This window comes from Molothrus aeneus, chromosome 6 (assembly GCF_037042795.1).
Source record: "Molothrus aeneus isolate 106 chromosome 6, BPBGC_Maene_1.0, whole genome shotgun sequence".
Lineage (NCBI taxonomy): Eukaryota > Metazoa > Chordata > Aves > Passeriformes > Icteridae > Molothrus > Molothrus aeneus.
The window spans coordinates 8015295-8032496 of record NC_089651.1 but is presented as its reverse complement, the minus strand read 5'-3'; the positions used below and the strand labels follow the sequence as shown (position 1 = coordinate 8032496).

Genomic DNA, 17202 nt, shown 5'->3' with positions numbered 1-17202 from the left:
TTGTCCCAACATCTCGACACCTAGCACTGGATGGAAAGCATCACTATTGAGTCAATCTTCCTTTTCCACATACGAAATTCTTTACAAGTTTACTACACTGTGCTCTTTCCCTTTGGTATCTGAGCCTTTAGAGTGAATTCAAGTCACATTTTATAAGTTTTCCCTGTACAGCCATGAGGTCTAGATTACTTTTTGTTTTTCCTCCTGGAGTTTCTAATGTAATCCCATGACTCTGGGAACTGGAACTTTGAGGAAAAAGCCAAATACGATGAGGCACATTCAAACCATGAGCTCTGCCAAATATAGATCAGCACAGATTTAGTGCTGAATGTCTGCATAACTGAGCTCTGACTTTTCAATGTAGGAAGACTAGCAAAAAGGTTCCAAAGGAATTGTTATGAATTAACATGTACATAGGTAAATGCTTTTATTTATAAGCTTTGATCCAGATTTTCAGCGAATAAAGAAGACCTCAGGCTAAGCAGCTGCCAGGGCAGCATTTTCAAAATAATCCACTCCAGCAATACCAAAACAAGACTGGAAAATAAAGTGGAGTTTGTGGCTGTGTGAACAAACACCATTCCACTTCAGCTCATCACACATAAAAATGAAAATTAATAATGTTAGTAGAAAGACTGATTTGATTTGTGTTTAACATGTGAGTCAAATGGAGACTTTGTGGATGAAAGGGCAAAAGGTTAAAGACTGTAATGGGCACAGAGTTGATAATCTCTCTCAAAGTGGACACTGCAATATATCCAGCCTGATTAGCTGATCTCAGAGCCAGGTCCTGTGGAATAAATTAATTAACCTCAGTATTCATGTAGATCCTAAAACATGGAATAGTATTTTCTCTCAGTCTGGGATGCCTTGGAATGTGTGCTTTTCTTTTGAAATTAAGTTTTGTTTTGTCCTTAAATAGTTAAAACCAAAAAATGAAGATTTCTACCATGCTATAATCCTGCTTCATTATGAAAGCAAAGAATCTAGCACACAATCCTGAACTGAGAATAAAAATGGATGAACTCCATTTTAATTAATTTTCACTTCATCCAGTTTGTTAACAAGGCACAGACACTTGCATTCAGCTTGCTCATCTCTTCACATCATGTTTGGATTTCCCATCTATGGGGCAGGAGGTTTTAGCTGCAGACCCTCCTCAGCCTCACCTTTATATCACTTTGTACACCAGTTTCAGAGGAGGTGGAAGTGCCAGTGGTTAGGCACTTTCTTGAGAAATGGGTTTCAGCCTCAGGTGGGAACAGAGTTCCCACAGCAATGTGGGAATAAATGTCTGCTGCCTGAGAAGGAGGCACTGTAAAGAGCCAGGTATTTTTTCATGCCCAAAAGGATGGCTTAGTCCAGGAGGAAACCTACATCCAGAATATCCTAGCTCAGGAATATGCCTCCCATGTGGCATACTGCAAATACCTTCCTTAGGCACCACACTCTGTGAATGCCACACAGAGCCCAGACTGTGGATACAGCAGAGTTTCTGAGGTGCCCCAAAAATATTTGAAAGGCCTGACTTTAAAGCTAATCGCTACTCCCATGTGCAGTCCACCAAAGCTGGGACCAGATCAGCGGGGAAGGGCAGGACCTGAAATTCTAGAGAGAAAAAGTGAATAACCAGATTTTTGCATAATGCTCCATGCTGCACAAAATACACGTGGAATGATAAAGTCAGAACTCCCAGGCTCTGCAAATACCAAAATATTTCTCAGTCCTATTTACTTTGTAGTACAAGGAAAACAATTTCTTTTTTTTTTTTTCCTCCTGGGCATGTAACCCAGGATATACCATCTGACATGAAGAGCACCAGCAGCTCAGATCTTTTTAATTAAATGAGTGTGATGTCTCTTTTGTAAGTTCAGCAAGAGGTCTGGCTCCTTGTCCATGTCATTTATTGAGATGTAACACTTGTGGATGTGTCTGGAAAGAGCCCCACATACATCAGCTGACAGCAAAGTAATCAGTCCAGAGACCCAGGTTAAATCTCTCTCCACTCTTTGCATCTCAAAAACCACACGCTGAAATTCAAACAAAGGCTGTTAAAAACGGGGTGGGGGGGAAGGTTTCCTTTCCTGTCACATGATAAATTAGATCCTAATGTTTATCCAAGCTCAGCAAGGCAGGCAGCTCTTCCTGCCAGCCCGTGCTGGGGTGAGCGGTGGGGTCGGGCCGGGGCTGCCCTGCCCGCGGGCTCTGAGGACAAACACCTGCTGCCCAGTGCAGCTCTGCTCTGCCCACTGAGGGCTTCACGCTTCCTTCGTGCCCAAATTTCCTTTGTGAGCCTCACAGCCACCCCACACCAGCACAAAACCTCTGCTGAAAATAGTCCAAGATCGCCCATGCAGTCTTTTTTCCTCTCCCGAGTCGAGCTGATGGTACCTTATTTACTCCTTGTCCTTTACAGATGACTTAATGACTTAGCAGCAAAGTGCATTTTGAACACATTTCAGGCATTTCAGAACGACATGAATAGATGCAAGAACAGGATTTTTGCCAGCAGCACTGATTATCCTTTTGTCAGTAGATAGACGTGACCTGGACCATTCTGTTGCCATAAATAAAAGTCTCCAGAGGCTGCTAGACACTTTGCTTGAGGGAGAAGGGATGAGAGGGAAGAGGCTGGAAGGTGGCCTGTGGAGAAGAGGACAGAGGTAATTAATGGTTATGCCCATGTATAAAGATAAGTGCACCAGTAAATGTGTCAGCCCTTGGGCAGTGGAAGCCACCACTTCACACAGCACAGTCCTTTACATCAACATTTTATTTATATCATGTGGGTCTACACGGATCTGTGCTGGATTCAGGGAGGTGTAAATCAAATGGGACTTGGCTGCTCTGAAACTGAAGAGGGTTTTTGAACTGGACTTAGGAAGAAAAGTCTCTACAATGCAATGGACTCTTAAAAGACCAAGTGAACTTACACAATTTGTTTTAGTGAGAATCATACCTATGTCAAGACCATAAATGTTTTTCAAATTTAGCCGTCACTCCCACAACCAAAACCACACATTCTCACTCAAGTACAAACCTGCTGAACTCGAAAAGGCTTTCAGCTTAGTTTCAGCTTCAGTTGTGCAATTTGCAGTTCAGAATTATTGCACCTGCTGTCTTTTCTATATGGATTTACAGCAGCAGAAATCCCCTTGAGCTAGAAAGAATTTCTAAAGCCAGGTATCATTTATTTCAATCAGAAATGAAGTACACCCCTAATATCCAATTCAAACATAGTACATTCCCTCAGTGCAGACTGATTTCAGCACGTCTTACAATAGTTTATAGCTACAGTGAAAGGTATCAAGATAAAAGTGCATTCAGTTGCAAGTTCAGGGCAATAGAGCTGCACATTATTTAGTTAAACATTTTTAAAAAGATAATATTTTTCGGAAAGGCCATATTTGTGTGAGGTAGCTGTGAATAATATTGGAAGAAGAAACTGAAGGATTCAGAACCAGCTGTGATAATGCAGCTCCTGCCTACCTAGAGCAGGTCTGGATACATTCCACCTGGCTGACCACCTACAGCATGAACCCATTTACCCTGGCTTGCCTCTGTAATCAGTGGAGCAAGAGAGCCACTCCATGGGAGGAGTGATTCAGACCTTTGGTGTGGTCCATGAATCACCTGCTCCAGGTGCCTGTCTGTTCCCATTGGCTCCAGAGGGAGCCCAGGGCAGCTGGACTCTTGCCGTGGGAGCTGTGCTCGGATGTCTAAAGCCGCATGAGATGAACCTGGGTGTTGGATACGTGTGGGATCAGCACAGCTTGCTGCTGTAGGAAAGCAAGGGAAATGGATGTGGTTGTCCACAGAAATGAGCAGGGCTGTTCCTGGCTTCATTGCTGTGGATTTAGCAGCCCACGGTTTGTCTGTCTCAGTAATTTTAACTGGTCTGCAATTCAATTACTGGATCTGCAAGACCAAAGCCTAGAGCTTCAGAGCCATGGCAGCCTCTCAGGGTAGAGAATGATAGAAACACAGAATTGTTTGGGTCAGAAGGGACCTTAAAGATGATCCAGTTCCAGCCCCCTGCCATGGGCAGGGACACCTTCCAATATCCCAGGCTGCTCCAAGCCCTGTTCAGCCTGGTCTTGAACACCTCCAGGGGTGGGGAGTCCATAACCTCTCTGGGCAACCCATTCCAGTGCTTTATCACCCTCTCAGCAAAGAATTTATTCCTTATATCTAACCTAAACCCACCTCCTCCAGCTTAAGGCCATCCCCCCTTGTAACTCCATGCCCTTGCCCAAACTCCCTCTCCATCTCCCTTGGAGGCTTTTTAGGTACTGCAAGGGGCTCTAAGGTCTCCCCAGAGCCTTTTCTTCTCCAGGATGAGCAGTCCCAAATCCCTCACCATGTCTTCATTGCAAGAGAAAGTAATGCTATTATTTTTATAACAGCATTATAATACCTGTCTGTATACAGACAGGTTGATTGCAGAGTGAAGTCTACAGACACTGAGCTCCTCTCCTCTCCTCTCCTCTCCAGTAGGTTCTATCTGGATCACTTCAATATTGAGGCTTCAGCTTTTAGAATGTTTTGAGACCTGGTAAGAGAAAAAAAAATAAAAAAGATTGCATTACTATTTATAAAGTTTATTATATTTAATAAACTTTATAAATATTCCAACTACAGGAAAACAAAAAGGATTTGCATGTGAAGTAACATTTCTGTTCCTGTAAATCAGTGTTTAAAGAAAAAAAAAAGGGGTTTTTTTTCCTGCTTTGTCTGCTATGCAAAGGCTCCTGCTGTTTCAAGTGGCTTTGGAGTAGGCACTAAGCAAAGTGGATCACAATTTCTATGTACTCAGTGTCCTCTACTATTAGTAGAGTAGTAAAGTAGATAAAAGCATTTGAAAAATAAAGAGACCTCAAATAGTACTTAAGCCTATTTTTAATCCTTACCTGACTAGATTTCAAGTGATAACATACCTTTTATTACATGCACATTGCTGGCATGAAATTGTTTGCAGCAATCACCACCTTCATTATTCAGATGCACACTGAATTGAAGCATTAACCTTTGTGTGTCAAGATAAAAATGTTGGGAAGGTCTTAGTCCCAAATCATATGTGTGTGACAAGGCTGAAGGACTTTTGTGCAACCAGCTTCAGCTTACAGGCAAATGAAAATGTAAATAGCAATTTCAGTGAATCACCAGTTTATGCATGAGTTAAAATGTTTATTTTCACCATTTTAGAACTCCCCACTGTCTTCACAGTATTTACTAGGAATATTAATTTGCTAAAATGAATTAGCTGAGATGGTGACTAAAAACCAAGATGGCCTCAGAATGAAGTCATAAAGCAAACTGCAACAGATAAAGTTTATAAAAACTGTGGCCACTTGCAATGGCAACAGTGTGTTTGGCAAAAAACCATCTCCAGTTTCAAGGTGAGCCTAAGGCTCAGGTGAAACTGTTTACCAATAGATATGGTGTATTAAAGTGCTGTCAAAGTTCAGTTCCCAATATTATTTCTTGTTCTGACTAGTAGCAATTGTGCCTAGACAACCAGGTCATTTCAGACTAAATCTCACCTTTGGCATTTGGAGAAGAAGGTTACTAGGTCAGGATCTGACACAGAAAATGAGTATAGGTATAAGCAGCTAATGGTAACCACTCAGCTCAGACCACCTACCAGCAGCCTGAAGCAGCAGAGTGACATTTAAAAGCAATCAGAGTCAGAAGAAAACCTTCAGGGAAAACAGACAATACTTCAGAAAAGCAGCTCTACATTCGCCAGTGGGGAAAAAACCCCAGGGAACAGTGCTCAAGTCGACTTGAAACAAATATCAAGAAAAAGAATGGAAATATAGAAAATGGGGCTTCTTTTTAAGTAAATTCCTTACCCACTTGCTTCTGTGTTGGCCTGTCCTTACCCAGTATTATCCCTGTGTTGTGAGTGGTCTCATCCTTAGCTTTTGAAGAAAACATCATAACTTTGAGCAAATTCCCTGCAAATCCATAAAGCCAGAGCACACAGCACATGGACTGGGTGAGACATGCTGTGGAGAGGAGATCCTCATGGAGAAGGCAGGATCCTCTCTAATGCCAATAGGAGCAGGAGCTGCCTTTGCACAGCCTTGCTCATATGGGTTATCTCTACTGCTGGACTCACAGTGCCCTAAAGTAAGGGAGTTTTAGGATTTCTGTCTAAAATTTTAGTTTTAGTTCTGCCATGATATCCTAGTTTTGAGATTAATGGTTTAAAGATGCTTAAGTCCTTACAGAACCATCTGTTATTTTAATAATGAATAAAAGCACAGTGAAGCCTTGCATCCCTTCTTGGCTGGCAGAGTGTCTGTTACTAATCTGGCCCAATTTACCTTCCCTCTGCACAGAAACACCCTCTGTAAAACTTATGGTCAGCTCATACTGCCTCCTCCAGCTGGAGTCAGGCTTTGTGTGTGCAGCTTGTGCTGCTCAACCCATCCCCATGGGTCACTCCGAGTTCAGGCTCCTTACAGGAATGCCTTTATCTGCACCTGAGGTTTCATCCAGTGTCTCCTCATCTGCCATTGAGGTCTCCGGGTGTTTTTGAATCAGCTCCCAACAAAAGGTTTGTCCCTGCCTTGTGTGAGATAACACTCTTAGTCACTCTAGCGTTCCTTTTCCCTTTTTCTGTTGGCCTGAATGCCTTGTTCCTTTGCACAGAGGTATTTACACGGCTTTTGTCAAATTGCAATTAATTAAGGCTTGCTGTTACTAAATAAAAAGTCATTTACTATCTAGCTGCTGCAGGCAAGGTGACATGATGTGTAACTTGGAAAAAAAAAAACAAAAGACAAGAGAAAAAGCTACAAAAAGTTGTCCTCTTCCTGCTCTTGGCTAGGAATCATCATTTCTAGGAAGGTGGACAACAGGTGAACAAATCTTGTCATTGTCTTACACTTATCCTTAAACAAAGTGAGAATAACATGTGTAAGATATAAAAGGGAATAACTCATAATAGCAGAAACCTGCAGCCCTGATATTATTCATCTGTGCCATAACAAGCAGAGGAACTGATTTATTTTGAAGCTAAATTCCCTGTTCTCCTGAACACAGTTCATATTAAAGACCCTTTGACCACAGCATCTGTTTGCATTGTAATCCACATCTAAAAGAGTCAACAGAAATATTGACTCAGGAGCTGGTTCTAGCTCAGGTCTGTGAGGTAAGCTCCCACAACACACTTCAGCTTTTGCACAAAGAGCTACAAGAACACTCCTCACCTTTTCCTTTTGTGTTACAATCAATCATCCAGCACTCCAAACAAAGGTCAGGTCCTCCCCCAAATGCAAACAATACCTTCCCTTTGTCTCTCAAACAACTTGAAATAACAATGCCTAAAACTTCCAGGAATCATTAGCATTTCTTTATGCACAAATGGGAAATATTAGGTCTAGCCAAGGTGAGATTAATCTGGCAGTTTCAGTCTGGTGAAGTGCTGCCCTCACCATAAAAGCCATCGAGGAACTTGGCACTAACTTGCTCTTTGTACTTTTTACCTGTGAAGCCGCAGACTGAAGTGGCAGGGACTCAGCTGCCTGGTGCTGGAATCATTTAGGGCACTGGAAAAGCACAAGCAGAACTCCTTTTACTTTGGCCACGTAAAATTTCTGATTTTTTTCCTGTTAGATAATTTCCTCGGTGTCTGCAGCTGCTGCCTGCAAAAGCAGAAGGAACAGGGAAGAGAAGAGAAGGTTAATTTCAGCATCACAGCTTTTCTATTTACCCAGAACACTAGACTGAAGGAAAATGCTGAAAATCACAGAAACTGCTCTAGTGTACACCAGGATTTAAGCCAATTCTTGCATTTAAACCTGTAAGAATAAAACAATGGCTCAAAATCACTCCTGCTCTGGCTGATCCTGGAGATGCAGCAGATGGCTCTGAATTTGTACTTTTTATTAATGAGTTGGCCCAGAAACACCACCTTTGTTTCTACCAGAATTTGGCTGCTCTTGGAGATTCCCATAGGGATAGATTTCCTTACAGATGCAGTACAGTGCATATAAGGGACAGACAGAAGTTGGAGAAGGAGTATTGAGAAATAGCCCTGTCAAGAAAATCTTGTTTTCCAGATTATATCAAATAACTTTACTGAGGGGTGTGTGTGTGTATGCATAAGGAAACACACACTGTACACACACAGATATGTGGATACACACACACACAGGCACATCAGGATTTGGGAGACATGTAATTTTCATGTCAAACACTTTCTTTCTCTCCTGTAATTAAATGTGCAGTTTCCTTTCACCAAAATAACATGGCACCAGCTTGATTTTAATATATCTTTAAGCCATGTACAGTGAGATTCCTTGCATGAATATTCAGCATTTCGCTGCCACATGCCCATGGATATTCAACAAATAAAGGAATATGAAGGCATAAGTGATACAACAAATAATTCTGCAGTACCAGATTTTTGCTGTAAACAGAATAATCAAATTTTATGCCAGCCAAAACAGTGATAATTTAAATTTTTATCTCTCAAATCCAGTAATGCTTTGCTGGAATGGGTTGTTTTCTCCTGTTAAGGTCAGAATGTTTAGCAACAGCAATGGGGATGGTTCCTGGCTCCCAGTTTTCAATGCTCATGGAGATAGCATGTCTCAATTACAGCCAAAATGCTGCAGAAAAGCCTCTGTATCCAGACACCAGCTAGGTCATAGCAAGGTTTCTGAGTGCACAAAGGAAGGGTTTTTCAGCTCCTGGGGTTCACTTTGCTTGCATGATTTAGAGGCTTTTTTGTCTGCCTTTAATAATGCCACCTTTGTAGTACCAAAACACACGACTGAGAGAAGCTGGCAGCTCCCTGTGGCCTGCAGCTCCCCCATTCCCTCTCTTTGCATGGGGGAAAAAAATCCCAATAACCAAACCAGGAAGCTGCCACTGCTGCTGTGACATCTGACATGATAATGCTGCAGAACCAGGATACTCCCTGACCTGCTTACAGGTACCATGGCATTTCCATCTGTGCCCATTTTTCCCCAGATGAGGAAAAATGGGCACACCTTATTTGAATGCATGAGAAACCACTGGAACAGGCTGGCTGAATAACCAGGGGTGATTCAAGAACTGTCAGAGTCCTCTTCAAACCACCAAGGGTTTGTCCTCCCTCAGGCCTGAGTGTTGGAATTATTCAGCATTTAATGATGACTTGGGGGATGAGTTTGTGGGAAGGAGATAAGGGATGAAAGTAACCTTTTAAAGGAGAAAATGGGACAAGCCTATGGGGCACTCCAGGTTCCCTTTAAATAAAGGAAACTGGGATCTGATTTCTCTATAATTCCTTCTCTAATTCCTCTGAATTGGCCTGTGGGAACTTCTCAGCCCTCACAAAACAAATTGAGCTCCCCACAAGCCAGACCTGAGGAACAGACATCAGACTTGCTGGTGAGGCCCCTTCTGGCATGAGACCTACCTCAAGCCTATTTGAATCACCCATTAGTAAAGAAATCACCTCCAAAAAAAGTCAGTTCAATGTAAATTCCATCAAACCTAATAGTAAAAAAACATAAACCAGTGAAAATACTAACCTAGGAAACAGACAAACATTGTGTGTAAAGCAAACTCTGGATTTTCAAAGGTGTTGGTTGACATTAAATTTGGTTAAGTAGCTGTGTGATGGCATCTTCTCTGAGACTGTTGGTCTAGACACCTCTGTAAACCTTAATTCACAGGTGTCAAATCTGCCTTTGGCTTTCAAGCTGAAAAATGGTCTGGTCCTTTCACACTACTCAGCATTTTATCCAGTGGAAGTGATTAGGGGAGAATCAGGAATTTCTAGAGCTGAGGATTTCTGTCTCTGATGAGGATTCCCGCCTCCATTCCCACTTCAGGGCAAATTAGGTGGAAGGAGGAGATATTCCTAGGGAGAAAATCATGATCAGGGTACCTTATACCATGTTCCAGCTGCTTTTAGTTACCCCCAGAGGCTGGAGGGAGCACAGGCATCAGTTCGAAATCCTGAGGAGGGAGCTCAGGGATTATTTGGAACCTTTGCTATGCACCTTTATTCCCCAGGACATTTATTTACTGGATGCAGGGTGGGAAAAAAAGGGTCCCTCTCCACTGAATTACAAAGGCCACGGTGTGGGGTTGCCTCTTGCTCAGCTCTGATGTGAAAATAAGGGGTTTAAATTCTTCCTCAGCCACTGAGTCATGTGAGAAAAGGTTCAGTCAGTCAGGGCTGGAGACCTTTAACAATGACATTTCAGGAATTAAGGGCAAAAAATACTGCATGAGGTGAAGTGCCTTATAAACACAGTCCTCTGAAAGACAGTTCAACATTTAATAGCCCTGAAAATTCACAGGCCAGATGTGGAATTTGACATTCTGATTTAAAGATTCAGACATAAGTTTTTTCACATGAAGTTGGGGTTTTTTTGGGTTTTTTTTTCCTTTTTTTGTAAAAAGTAGAACATGGTTTACAGAAAATTGGATGAGCAGGTCCACAGTGAATAACTTAATTAGGTGCCATGTAACAGAGCTGCATGCAGCCGTTAGCTAGAAATGTGCACTTTGCTGACTTTAATTAGTTTTAATTCATCTGCATATATATTAGCTGCTTCATGCACAAACATGCAGTGACACACACAAGCTGGAGCTTTACCATTCCAGCTGGAAACAGAAATGGAAGCACCATATGCTAAACTGGTGCTGAGGACAAAATAAAAATTAAAAAAAAAAAAAAAAAAAAATTAGCCCTGCTCTCTCACATGTCTTGTTCCAAGGAGAAGTGGAACTGAGGGAATTTGCCAAGAAGTTTCATTTCCATTCCTACCCTCGCATTTTGGATTCCTGACATGGTCAGAGCGGAGAGTGCAGCAAACCCCAGAGCTGGTGAGAGCTCCCCAGCGCTGAGGGCTGGCTGGGAGGGATGGCCAGGAGCAGCGCTGCAGCCACATGGCCCATGGACTGCCGTGCACTCGGATTGCCACGGCAACCCTGGCTTTGGGGGGAATTCAGGCTACCCCGGCTTTCCCACGTTAGGGATTTCACAGCCAAGAAGCTGTGAATAAATTCTGCTTACGCTGAGCAGAACATAAATTAAACAATGTGGGATGTGAGGCACAGACCTGCCAGTGCTGCGCCCTTTTAATTCACATTTTCTCGGCAATTTCTGTTCAAAATTTGGCAATATGCCTGGGAGTGACAGAAAGCACCTCTCAGGAGATGACTGGGAGGGAAACAAAGATAAGATTTCGCTCAGTTGTTCACATACAGACATTAATGGCAAGAACTGTTTTATGGTTTCATTTTTATGTCAAACCTTTCTCACACTTTATATGCTCACTGTCAATAAAATCTGGTGCCAGGTTTGCATACAAAAATCACTGACTTTTGTAAAGAAATTTAAACTTTGTACTTCCCTTTTGCCACAGGTGGTGTGCACGCTCGTAGAATAGCTGCTACAACCCTTTTAGAAGTTAGACCTGCTAAGAACTGCTCGGATTAAATTCTGCAAATCATTTTTTAAAAGTAAATACTCCTGCTGCGATCAATAGGATTAGCAGAATTAAGAAATAGAGAAGAAATAATTTTAAAAATCATGAGCATTTTTAATGGCAAGATGATTGCTTTCTGTAGAAGCTCTCCAAAGCCAGGCTCACTCAGAGAAAATCCCAGTTGGGTGTTTTTTACATCTGCCATGACAATGGTCCAGTTTTATATCTGTGTAACTTCACACAGCACCAGCACCTGCTCTCAAGGCTTGAGCATTACACAGTAAATAAAAAATACCAGTCTGGTAGCTTTTTGAAGCACTCAGCAGAGATACAAAATTGACATTAAGCTGCTTTCCATGGCACTTTTTTATTACATTGTACCGGAGACACCTCAAGAGCTCCCTTAGAGTTGTTATTTTTTATCAAGTGGAGAACACACACAAACCCCTGCACTTTGCTACAGGAGCTGGTCACTGGGAGAGCTGCCTGGAGTTCTGTGACCTGCACCAGAAACCCAAAGAAAGGAGAGCTCAGCCACCATCCACGCAGGAACAAGCACACAGAGCACCTGGAAAAGGCTTTCAGCTCCCAAAACCCATCAAGACAGAGAAATCACTGAATTCAAACTCAACCAGGATGGCCAGCTTCAGGGATTTCAGTGCTGTCTATTACATCACGTTGCACAAGAACAAGCCTGTTGTTTTCACTTCAGCCTGCTTTAAGAGAGGCATGTGTAATGCTCTCAGGAATGAGGAAGGGGCAGGAATGGGTCTGTGGACGGGACTTTTTAATGATTAAGAGTTGGTGCCACACAGATTCCCACGAGAGAGCTGCATGACTCTGCCTTTCCCAGCAGCTGAGTAAAGCCCTGCTTCCTTCTCTCCCTGAACCTACAATTGCAACACACCCCACTCCTGTGAAGCAATCCTCAGCTGTGACAGTTTTTATTGAAACACAGATTCTCCAAAAGTTCCTGAACCTCTCCTCACAACTCCTTCCCCTACCCTCAAGCTCACCCCCACAATTCCTATTTTTATGGTAGAAACAGTGAGCTAATTTCTCTCAATTCCACCAGACCACCAAAACCCTCGCAGAGAAAAGCAATAAATCAAGGAGGAAAGACAACCTAGAAAAATATTTGTGCTAGAACACATTTTAAGGATACAGGTGATTTATGCAGGAGAAGAAGGGCACAAGGCATGATTAGAAATAAATTTGAATTGAAAAATACTCAGCCAAAAAGCCTGAATTAAGAACATGCTGAGCGCCAGAGAGAGCTTGGAGACACAGTCTGTTATTAAGCTTTCTGCATTAAACAATTAAATGAAGCAATTAGATTTCAGAAAGGAGACAATTATTTTAGGAATGAAACAAAGGCTGGAGGAAATGCAGCTGCCCGAGTGTGGAGAATGGAGAAAAGGAAACCAAAGCATTGTATTTGAAATTCACAACAACCAATTTGTGTAAGAGGATTTTTAATTAATAGTCTAGAAAACGTCTTTTAACTCAGTAATGAAAATAATGCAATTTTAAAAAAGGAAACCACCTCAGTATGTGATTATAATTGATATCTTCAAAAATCATAGGCAATGGCAAGCAAGCGCTGAAAGGGACTGAGGGATGACATGGAAAAACAATTCTCCAAGATGAGAATTCTCATGAGATGGCACTTTTAACTCTCCACATGTTTTGAAGTGCTGTTTTCTCAAGGCTGTGAGGAAAGATTACTCTCAGGAGACCAAGAGGAAAAAGGTTTGAGTAATTCCTCACAGGCAGATACTCTTGCAGAGCACCCTAAAGGATTTGATAAAATGGGCAATTAAGTTATTTGTCTTACTCACTCGCAGCATTAAGTGCAGGCTGACACTCCACAGAGCACCCGAGCCTCTGTCAACTCCTTCTGAGCACATCCTCTAAAAGCTTGACCAAGCTTAGGCTAAACCAGAAGCCGAGCTTTTCATTAATTATAAACCAAACACAACATCCTCAGCAAGCATGGCTAGCAGAGGAGAAGAGAAGGAAGCCTGCCCAGGGGCAGCCTCTCTCCCAGGCACACTGGCACTCGAGTCTGGGCTCCCGAGGGCTGGCAGGGAATCCTTTTTTCCTTACACCTCCCGGAGTGACAGCATTGCTGCTGGCAAACTGCAGCCTGATTAGCACTTCTGAGAAGCTCGATGACAAAACACTTTGCTTTTTGTCTTTAATGTCCCAAGAAGGGCACAGGTAACACAATGCCTGTTTAGCACCACACCTTGCTTTCAGAGTATCCTTAACATCCACTTTCTCCCAGTCAGAGATCTTACTGCAGACAGCAATCCCATCAAACAGGAAAAGACCCCGTTCCATTTATTTTGTTTTTTTTAAGAATTATTTTTAATGAAATGCACACAGAATTATACAATATAAAATTTTAATTCAAGTTATTAAAAAATATGCATATGAGTTCAAGGTGTTTAATTTGAAAATAAGATTGTCAACTGGATCAGAAAACACTCCCTTACAAATTGCACCCTTTATCCCTCCCCCCAATAAAAAGGGACATAATCAACATTTGAATATCTCATAAAAACGATCTTAATTGGCCCTGAAGTATGGCACAGATGGATGCAGTCTAGGTAATTTCTTTCAGACACAGTAAAAGCATGTACAAAATCCTTAGAGAAACAAGGTTTTTACCTCCTGAAGCAGAATATTTCTTGTGAGTGCTTGGCTACAACAAACAGGTTATTCCAACTGATTCACAAAATATCCTGGCTTACTAATACTCTTCCTATTCCACATAAATCTCCTTGGTGAAGCAGAAGACTTATTAAAAGTGGATAAGAAAAGCACTTCAGCAGACTTGGAGCTGTTTGAGCACTCACCTAACATCCTGCTCACTTCCACTCCTCTGCTCCCAGGGACAGCTCAGAGGCAGGAAGGAAAAGCTGCTGGAGCAATCCTTCTCTTTATATACTGCAGCATGGATACACCTGTCTGTGAAACAAAAATCTCCAAAACACCTGAGCTTGTCACTCAGCTGCAGCTCAGCATCTCCTCCTGGGAGCCTGGAATTGCCAATTGATACAAGTAAAGGGAATAAGAACTTGCCCAAAAGGTAGACAGGTGGTAACTCCTTTGCTTGGATAAAACCAGTGATACTATATATACCAAATTGGAAAGATACTGAGAATCAGCACACAATGCTTTGGGCAGAGTGGGGACCTAAAATATCATCCAGTTCCAACCAATGGCTCCTTCCACTAGACCAGGTTGCTCCAAGTCCCATCCAGCCTGGCCTTGGGCACTTCTAGGAATGTGGAAAAGAATCATTGAAGGGGAAAAACCCCTGACTGAAATGATTTTTCTGTCATGTGAACTCACAATGACTTACAGTTTCCACTAACTACAATAAAGTATTCAAGCCTCACTGTTTGAGCAAGAGGCACCACGTGCAATGAAAATTATCAGTGTTACAATGTTTCTGCAGAGCAGTGACAGGTTATGTGCTGGCACCCGGCCTTCACAGCAATGGCACCACATAAAAACAGCTTGCAAAGAGCTGAAATCCCACAGGTGCAGCAGCAATAAAACCTCTTCCAGTATCTGGCCAGGCACTTGGGAGGTGTTTGCAGAAACACAGGATCCTACAGCTGTTCAAGCAGTAATGGTTGCATGGGATTCTCCCCCCTGAGGTCTGCACAGCCCTGCATGTCCTGCACTGTGCAATTGTGCAGTCTCTCCAGCTGTAGGTCAGGTGTGAAGGCCACTGGCTGAAGGTTGTTCCAGATGAAAGCTGAGAGCTGCATCTGACAGAGGCTGATGAATCCTGCTCCCTCTGAGAGTGGCTCACACCTTCCAGCACACAGGAGCAGCCTCTGTGACAGGGGCTACGGGAGGATGCCCAGCAAGGAGCCCCAAAGCATCCCCAGCTTTGGAAAGAGGCTGCTGTGAACACCTTCTCTTGGACAGTTTCAGGAGAACTTCAGGGCGCTGAAGGCACTTGGTGCAGAATTTGACTTCCATTTCAAATCCAGGCACATTTTTCCCAAGAAAGCCACCACATTATTTAGTGTCCCTCTTGCACTGCAGTTTGAGGTTACAGTTGTCTTAATATATTTTCATGGAGAGCAAATATATTTGATGAATTACCTAAGATATTAGTTTTTGATACTCCAAAAGAAAAGCCAGCACCCAACTGAAAGCTTTACTCTTTCTCCCTTTCACATTGTATTTATAATAGGCCATTATAAAAAAAATTCCAACATCTCCATGAAATTTTAAATTCCAGTTGTTTCAGAAGTGTCCCATGGATGTATTTCCAGTGGAGATGCATCTGAAAAGTGTCTGCAGCAAAGCAAATCTTTTCAGGTGATTGGCAGAACAAAAGAGTGAGAATTTCTGTAAAACGGGAGTTCAGATCTTGTGAAAGTTAAAATATCTTGAAATAAGCATCAATCTACAAAGTGCTCTCTGAAAGGAATCTGTTTCCATGTCTGTTTCACCTGAGCACAAATTAACTTATTAAGGCACATAAATAAGTAGCATGATAAGCAGCCAGTGATAATTATTTTGGTCCAGAAGAGAAGAAGGCACTCTGACTTTTTTCATTCATAGTTTTACATTGTTTTCATTTGGTTCCACTGTTCACCTGTGAGAGCCTCTCTTCAACCCAGTCTGCCACCAATCTCAGGTTGCAGCGCTGGAGGGCTTTTATTAAGTCAGCCACCTTTGCATCCTTCCCCTTCCACTTCTGCCACTCCCGAAGTGCCTGAAAAACCATTTCCTCCAGATCATATCGATAGGCTACCTCTACCTTGTCCAGCTTCACCTCTGGCAGCCCAAGTTCTCGCATCAGCTTCTTCCAATCCCTCCCAACATTGGCACGAATGACATCAAAAGCTACCTTCAGGAGACCTGAAACAGCAGAAGCACATCAAGTTAGCCATGCATTCACTAAGAAACTCCAGAAAACGTTTAGAAATTGTTGGTTCTAGTTCAGTAAAATGCCACTACTCGTGTTGCACTGCACACACTGAGAGTTCTACAGAAGCCACCGGATAGACTTGGAATCCCAAAAGATAAAAGTAAGATTAAAAAAAAAAAGGGGGGGGGGGGGGGAAGTTCCACCCCGAAAGATGATTGCGTTCACATTTACTGGGGTAGCTGGGGAGCCATATATGCGGGGATATAACTATATAAAACCCCCTCCTATACATAATAATCCACCTACGTTTTTCATGCTGATCTTGCTGATCCTCAGGGGCCTGAAGTTCCCCCTGTTCGAACTGCTCCACCAGTGTCAGCAGGTCGCCCCTGCGGATGCCCCGCAGCAGTTCTTTCAGGAACCCCAGATTGTCGGGCGCGATCACCCGCCGCTCCATCAGGATGCTGAAGAGCTCCAGGCCGACTCGCACCGCCTCACTCTTCCCCTTCCCGATTATGTCGCGACAGAGGAACTTCACTTCCTCCACATCCGCGGCCGACAGGCCCGAGGAGATGGAGAGCAGCAGGCTCCGGAAACGATCCACGGCGCAGGGGCCCGCGCCCGGCACAGGCCGCGCGGGGGGGACTTGGGCGTCCTGTCCCAGCTCTCCGCAGACGAAATCCATTGCTGTTTGCGCAAGGTGACCTCCGGGAACACGGGGAGACACCGGAGGGACGGGACGGTACCGACCCGGACCCGACCCGACCCGACCCGAGCGGCGCCCGGAACTCACGTGACCCGCGCCTTTCCCGCCCTCGCCGCCCGCCCCAAGATGGCGGCCGCGCCGCCGCC

At 43.3% G+C, this 17202-nt stretch overlaps 1 protein-coding gene across 2 annotated transcripts; it reads right to left on the bottom strand.

The window, feature by feature from the left end:
• Nucleotides 1-1887: 1887 nt before the first annotated feature.
• Nucleotides 1888-17110, bottom strand: FADD (Fas associated via death domain). Of its 2 annotated transcripts, XR_010783799.1 has the most exons (5): nucleotides 16657-17110; nucleotides 14309-16340; nucleotides 7497-7655; nucleotides 4418-4552; nucleotides 1888-2643 (listed from the first exon to the last, which is right to left on the bottom strand). XR_010783799.1 is itself a non-coding variant. In XM_066552047.1 (2 exons), the coding sequence occupies exons 1-2, from the start codon at nucleotides 17033-17035 to the stop codon at nucleotides 16054-16056; spliced, it is 666 nt and encodes a 221-aa protein (XP_066408144.1). In that variant the 5' UTR covers nucleotides 17036-17110; the 3' UTR covers nucleotides 13838-16053. The 2 variants fall into 2 exon arrangements, 1 of the variants encoding a protein (XP_066408144.1); XM_066552047.1 differs by lacking the exons at nucleotides 1888-2643; nucleotides 4418-4552; nucleotides 7497-7655 and having other exon boundaries at nucleotides 13838-16340.
• Nucleotides 17111-17202: the final 92 nt, after the last annotated feature.